This window comes from Miscanthus floridulus, chromosome 2, assembly GCF_019320115.1.
Source record: "Miscanthus floridulus cultivar M001 chromosome 2, ASM1932011v1, whole genome shotgun sequence".
NCBI classification, from domain to species: domain Eukaryota; kingdom Viridiplantae; phylum Streptophyta; class Magnoliopsida; order Poales; family Poaceae; genus Miscanthus; species Miscanthus floridulus.
In genome coordinates this window covers 166791082-166798225 of record NC_089581.1, presented here as the reverse complement: position 1 = coordinate 166798225, position 7144 = coordinate 166791082, and the positions used below count along the sequence as shown (strand labels likewise).

General features: G+C 43.4%; 1 protein-coding gene and 1 non-coding gene across 3 annotated transcripts; both read right to left on the bottom strand.

Moving 5' to 3' along the window:
* Positions 1-1760: 1760 nt before the first annotated feature.
* On the bottom strand, positions 1761-5378 carry LOC136535599 (origin of replication complex subunit 2-like). 2 transcript variants are annotated; one of them, XM_066527914.1, is made up of 7 exons: positions 4655-5378; positions 4155-4340; positions 3944-4050; positions 3705-3837; positions 2760-3054; positions 2263-2490; positions 1761-2188 (listed from the first exon to the last, which is right to left on the bottom strand). In XM_066527914.1, exons 2-7 carry the CDS (start codon positions 4326-4328, stop codon positions 1992-1994), a joined length of 1134 nt encoding a protein of 377 aa, XP_066384011.1. In that variant the 5' UTR covers positions 4329-4340; positions 4655-5378; the 3' UTR covers positions 1761-1991. The 2 variants fall into 2 exon arrangements, with proteins under 2 accessions (XP_066384011.1, XP_066384010.1); XM_066527913.1 differs by having other exon boundaries at positions 4155-4345; positions 4655-5370.
* A 1280-nt stretch (positions 5379-6658) lies between these two features.
* Positions 6659-6856, bottom strand: LOC136540941 (U2 spliceosomal RNA). The gene has a single exon (XR_010780058.1). It is a non-coding gene; the product is annotated as a U2 spliceosomal RNA (small nuclear RNA).
* Positions 6857-7144: the final 288 nt, after the last annotated feature.

Sequence of the window (7144 nt, the reverse complement as noted above, 5' to 3'; positions counted from 1 at the left end):
AGGGGGAAGCTTGCGTGCTTCTCGATACCTCGGTAAAAATACCGGAGTCGTCGACGACAATTTGTGTATCTCTACCTTGCTCTTTAGTTTCCGCATTTACATTGATTGTATTACTCCTTTTGTGGTAGAGATAGCAACACACTTACAAAACCGTAGTTACACATTTAGATAGTTTATCTATTTACATAGGTTTTGTTAGGGTTAGAAAAAGATGTCATAGTTTAGAGTTAGAATTTTAAGTTGCCTAATTCACCCCCCACTCTTAGGCGTCACGATCCCCCACACTCACCGACCAGTGTTAACCATCGATCATATGAAATCAAAGGTACTTCTTCCAGGTCACTAAATTCTTTTAGCGCTCCACATATGGTGACACAGGATTTGTGAGTGGTAAAGCAGTTGAAACCAATTCTGAAATATGTGGAACTCTGGAGAATACATGGAGTCTTTGTCCAGAAGGTTTTCCTAACTCTACTCTGTCAATCATCATCCTCACTCTTTGCATTCCTCTACCATCCTAGCCTTTGCATAAATGTTTGACAGTGTCATAGAATTTCCAGCATTCTGTGGCTCCGCCTGAACCGGATGCTCTAGTGCAATCCTTCTAGATTACACATTGTTATGCATCCTACTTACAGACACCAAAGCACCCCCAGACAACTGCATTTGGTCTCACTGACATCCGACAGATAAATTCCAAGGCCTCCACGAACCTCCTATCACGTTCAAGCAAATCCACAATGCGGGCACACTGTTCAGTAGTTATGACGAGACCAACAACTGACAGAAAGCGCTGCAATAGTTGAAGCCCTTCATCAACCAAGCGACAATGAAAGCATGCCATGAGAATAGCCGTGAATGTCAGAGTCAGGCTTCATAACACAGTGCAACATCATGTCCACAACTCTGCAAGTTGAACTATCCAAATTGAGCAGCACTCACTAGGTCCTAATGCACATGCGAAGGAGTCAATTCACCTAGCGACACTTAAATAACCATATTGAACTTCGAGTTCCCCTCTTAATGTTACAACAATCTATCCTAAATCCGATCGCGCACTCTATTCGTCTTGACCAGTAAAACAAACACTCTATCTTTACTATTGCCTTGAGCCCATAGGATTTTGTTTCTCTCTTTCTTCTTTTCCAAGATACGAGCACTTGATCACCATTTGTGACCATCACCATTTGTGTCGTCCTTGCTCAACCATGGATGTGGACATAACCTATCTCATCTACAACACTACTAGGATAGAGGTTAGTCACTTGGTTGTCTCAATTATCCAAAACCAAAAACATGGCTTTCAACCTTGGAACATTTAATTGTTCAAATATATTTTTTAGAGTAACAGGGCACTGCCCAAACATAATTTTTTTTTACAGAAGTAGCTAATTAGGTAGCTTTTTTTGTCATTGCATCCAGAAATGCGACACATAGCACCAAGGTAGCTTAGGTATGATGCCCTACCTAATAGATGACCTTGCAAGCCGAATGCTCAATCCTTACCTTGGTTTTTCCTAGCAGAAGGTGCGACAAATTTCGTAGCTAATCTTAAGCTCAATTAAAGAGAAAGGTCATGACTAATATGCGCTAAGCAAAGAAGGGGCGACGTGGCTGAATGAGGTGATAGATTTTGAGGATCAAATATGAACTCGGTTATCTAAAGACTCTGGTATCGAGAGTTTAGAAACCTTCATATGGTATAACTTTTCTGCTGATCATTTGAGATACATATGCAGGAGACCTTTTGCCACGCTCCATACTCATCACGGTTCTTGAGTTTAAGCTAACAAAACATAGCAGAGCGTTTAATGCAACATGCTTTCAGTTCCGGAATCCGATTGATACATAATTCATGTACTGTTACAGGATGGCATGCTCATCTGAGTTCTTTCCATGGTAATACATTTTCCTATAAGCAGGAGAAGATCCTTCAGTTGCACGTAGCAGAGAAAACTAGAATACTTGAGTCAACTCATCCATGAAAAATGTCAAGCCAACTCTTGCAGCAATTTCTCCAGTGCATCAGAAACAAGAGGAATGCGGAGACAATCTTGCCCATCAGAGTGCTTCCTGATCTTAACCAGATCATGATCTTTAAACTCAGTCAGGTGTGAATTCAATGTCACTTGACTGCTTACCAGAAAGCGCTCACGGCATTTTGTATACAAACTGCTGACTGGCATACCTGAGAAACAAAGTAAGTTTAGTCAGTATGCAACATTCCAACTCTTCAGGAAAACATATACACAACAAACTCACCTTCCTCCTTCTCATTTGCCAACTGATATTCAGCAAGAACTCTGAAAACACTTTGTGCATTCGGTGTCAGACTCTGCAGAACAACGAGAGCAGTTTTTGTGGTTTGGGCGTGACCACCACTAGCTAGGATCAATGGGTAGAACACGCCTTCGACTTTGTAATGCGCAAAAGTCGGGACATGGTACCAGCTCCACTTGAACTGTTTGTGCACCATCTTCTTGTCCCACACTACAGTAGTTTCAGTTTATTATATCTTTTACAGTAAATACACTAAAAAAAACGGGCGTACCCAGTGCAGAGAGCTCCCACTCTGTGCGGGGTCTGGGGAAGGGTGTTAGTGGCAAGCCTTACCCTCACCTGTGCAATGCGAGGAGACCGCAACTCGAACCCGGGACCTTCCGGTCACAGGCGGTAAGACTCTACCGCTTGCACCAGGCCCGCCCTTCTTACAGTAAATACACTAGGGAAGGATAAAGCTACATGTGCAAGGAACTTACATAAAGGGGCATTAACATGGTCTATTGATGCAACAACACGGACCTGTGGGCAGCAAGAAATTTGTGCTAGACACTGTTGTGATTCAGCATCACGCAAAGCAGGTCCGTCAACATTATGAATAAGAAGGCACACGCGATCATCCACATCATCTGATGTCTGTCTCATTAGGAATGAGATGATGTCCTCTGTTGATTGTGACGGAAACTGTTGTGACAACTGGGACCTTGTTCCTGGCTGTCTCTTGCGTTTAGCTTTTGTTTGATCCCAGAACATTTCAGCTATTGTTGCTAAGATCTGAAAATGCAATAGATTATGCCAGAACTTAATGGTCCTTTTCAAAGGATGTACAGAGCTATGCAATCTTCACGAGAATAACATCAAACAGAACTCCACAAGCACTTTCTGACTCAAATGGTTACGAATCCAAATCACATGCATATACTTGTGTCAGATTTGGGAATCTAACAAAAAGATTAACCCAGTAAAACTTCCTCACCAGTACACATAAATAAGCCCAGATTTTCAATAGCAATCCGAGCCAGGAAAAATAATAGGCAAAAGCTAACCATTCAAGAATCAAGAAAATGTAAAAAGTACAAATATTTAGGACTAGCACATCTTCTAGAGTGCACAGGGTTTCCTGTCCCAAACTATTTAGGCCCACATCCGGAGTTTTCTGTTCTTCAAATTTGGAAACCTATCCTCAGACAAAGGCTAAAGCAGATTCAAGCATCAAAACAGAAATTAAACTGGCATAATCAGCTTAGAATCACAAGTTCATGCATTCATTCTTCGTGTATACTTTGCCTTTTCCACATGGATTGGAACTCCAATGCATTTCATGACTCATGCTTAAGATTTCAAAGCATTTGAACAGCAGCAGGGCAGTACAAACAATCCTGCAAACTACTGCAGGGAACAATATTGGGCAGACAAGACCATACCTGTTTCAAATTGACGGACGGAAGGTAGCCATTGATTACAACGACAGTGAAATCAGTCAAGGTAGTGGAGGCAAAATCCTCGAGCAATTGCTTCTTAGATCCAAACCCATACATCAGGAGACCAAAACCGCATCTACATCAGAAAAATGCATCTATCACTCACTCACCCCTACCGACAACAATAACATTGGCCAAACCAATCCCAATGTTGCATTAGTACTACGGGTTTGGGAAGAGACCTTAGTTCGAACAGCCAGTTGCGGTACTGGTCCTTGTAGCTTCTAGTCAGAGCCTCCACCTCTTCCTTGTGCTTCGGAGGGATCTCTGCAAGGGATGCACGCAACACCTGCAGAGAATCAAGATATCTCAAATTAGCCAATCATACCCATGGATTCTGGCGGCTAAAGGTGAGGATGTGGTCCGCGGGTGTGGGATGGGACAGCACTATACCTGCTCGTCGACGAGGTTGAGGTCGGAGAGCTTGCCCGCGGCGGCACGGGCACGCTTCTTCCCAGATAATGGCTCCTTCTCCTTGGCCAGGAAGTAGCTCCTAGAGAACCCAGCCTCCTCTTCCTCATCCTCAGAACCGGAACTAGCCGCTGCACGTCCGCCTCTCGGTGCCATCAGTGGTGGACCCTAGGCTTGATTATTCAAATTTGAAAGGGTGTCAAAATTTTTTTTGGCAACCTAATAAACTCATAAAGCCTAATATTTGAGACCTTTGCAAGAAAACCCTCAAATCTATAGTTGCACTCCTTTTTCTCTTCATGTTTGAGACGTAAAATTAAATCCGGAAATAGTAAATTAGACTAGGGGACTAATTTGGGGAGTATGTAATTTGCAGGCAAACTCAGGCTCTCCTCGTTCCAGTTTACAAGTGATTCACAAATTGCAATCCCTAATTTATTGAAAGGAAAATTGGGAAGCCAAGAGACTTAATTTGAACTTACATCGAGAGACAGAGAAGTTCACCCGTCGGACGCTGGACTGCTGGCCGCTCACCGCTCGGACCGTCCTGTGGGCTGCGGCCTGCGCGGGCCGCGTCGCTGCTGGCTACTCTGCTGCTCCGGCACTGCGGTGACTCCGCGACTGGCGGCTGGCGCACTCCTGGTCCCGGGCTCCCGGCTGCCGCCTGCCGCCTGCCGCAGTGCTGCTGCGGGCAGCGAGCTGCGGCGCTACGCGCCTGCACCCTGACTCCCTCACCGGGCGTCGGCAGGGGCTGCCCGCAGGCCGCTGATGTCTCCTGCTGGGGTTGCGGTAAGGAAGAATTTGGACTGCTGGGCCTTATTGGGCGGGCCTTCAGGTGGGGAGAAAAAGGGCTCTGATAGTTTTTAGGATAAGCATCTTTCGTTGATGGAAAAAGTTCACATTAACTTGCTCAACTTTTGCGAAAATCCGCTTTTCCCTCTCCTAAACTTCAAAATCGGGCAAAACACATCCCTCAACTTTTAAAACCGTTCATCTTACCTCCCTGGTCCGGTTATAAGCGGTTTTGAAGGCGGTTTTATCTTTTTCCTTTTTATTTATTTCGGCTGAATCTTTGAAAAATCATAGTAAATCACAGAAAAATCATAAAATAGAAAATCTAATTTTGTTGGACTCCACATGAGTAGATCTACACAGTGAACATATAATATGGTATGCTTTAGTACAAATTTTTTATTGTAGCTTTAGATCTATGTTTTTCTATAATTAAATGGAATAATTCATAGCTGCAGTTTCTATGGTCCAACTGTGATGATTTTTTTATGGTGAGCTAATAATTGTATGTTTAAACTGTAGTAAAATTTTTATATTCATTGGATCATGTATAACTTAGTTATAGATTTTATTTAGGTTTATCCTTGTTAAATATAGGTTTATGCTTCTTAGACTAGAATCTCGCAGCTTACATGCACATACTACTTATGTTTTTCTCTCAAACAAGAAACACTCTAAAAGTTTAGTCTACCATGCCATAATCTGATATGGTTTTGCTTTTAAACATTATTAGTTCGCGATGCAGGCAATGGAGAGATGTAGGAGCGGAGGCAGGGACAAATTGGGTGCTGGCATTGCCACTAGGGAATATTGGTTTATCATATAGTCGCTGCATATTTTTTTAGAGTTACTGTTGCTGCAAAATTGACGTAGTTACAATTTTGGTTGAGAGTTTTGGGCACAGTCGGGTTCTGAACAAGCTGTTCATTTTGGTTCCATCTCTTCCATTATTGTACCCAATAAGATTTGTTTTCCCAAACATCTAAAACTGAAGGTAAAACATATTGTACATGGACGTTAGAAATATATGCTGACACTTCTTATTTCAACCCTCTTTGCCTTTTTTTTTGGCTGAAAATACATCGACCCAAATTTATGGTCTGTTACACGATTTCTCATTCGAATTTTACTTGCACTTAGCAAAGTTTTGGAGCAATGTTTTGTTCCTTGATGACAGTGGATGATCTTTGGAATACGTTTTCATTTTTCATCGTATTTTTTTATTTTTGTACATAATGAAGTGTTGTAAGGGTCTAGAATTGCAAGTGTATTCTGAGTGTCATGGAACCCAGCTACCAATGTAACCTAGTGAAGTACGGCAATCGTACAAAGAAATGGCGCTCAAAGGATAATACACAACTTCAAACTTAAAATATTGTAACAATATACACAACTTCAAACTTAAAATATGTAACAGTATTATATTCTCATTATATTCTCGTTGCAACTTGCAACACGGGCATGATCTTTTTTTTTTTATCGGAACACGGGCATGATCTTAGTTGGAATAATATTGGCATGACCTTAAAACAGCAACACCTCCCAGTGTATAAGGTACGACCCAAAGCTCAGTACAAACCAAGAGACCCTACCAGTAAACAAATAAGGCCCATCGAGGACCGACCAGGAAACGGAAACAAATAAGGCCTCGAAGCCGAAGAGGAGACCCAGGTAACAAATTTGCTTTGCTTTGGTTGGGGTGCGCCGGGCCTTGCCAGCAGTGCAACGGCTGGGCGACGTGCGAGGGCCCCAGTGGCAAGCCACTGGTGGTGGACCCTCCCCCACAAAAAATAAATTTAATATCGAAGTGGACACATGGCCCACGTATCAGATATTAAACTGATAAGAACAGATACTACACTTGATCTTAGCCAAAAGGCCGAGAAAGGTATGAGTTGCTCAGGTGCCGTGCCCCCTGTTTTGTAGCTCCCTCCCTCCGCGCTCCGCTCTCGGTAGCCGAGGTGGTGCTAAACTGCTGCTAACGCTTTCCCTCTCCAGCAAACGCAGCGGCTGCGGGCGGGCAACCAGAGCGATGAGCGCAAAACTGGGCCGTGTTGTATTATCGGGCTTCGCATCGCGTCCGGCCCATTGCTTGTTTGACGCCGCGAAGAGCATCATCGATTGGCCGACCGTCTGTTCTGTTCAGCTCCTCGCCGAGTCTCCGTCTCACAGCTACTCAC

Bases quoted from the DNA above. Each gene is read 5' to 3' on its own strand.
- LOC136535599 (XM_066527914.1), bottom strand. From the start codon at position 4,328: ATGGCACCGAGAGGCGGACGTGCAGCGGCTAGTTCCGGTTCTGAGGAT. The intron at 4,051-4,154 runs GTATAGTGCTGT...GATTCTCTGCAG, and splicing joins TCAACCTCGTCGACGAGCAG to GTGTTGCGTGCATCCCTTGC. The intron at 3,838-3,943 runs GTCTCTTCCCAA...TTTCTGATGTAG, and splicing joins AACTGGCTGTTCGAACTAAG to ATGCGGTTTTGGTCTCCTGA.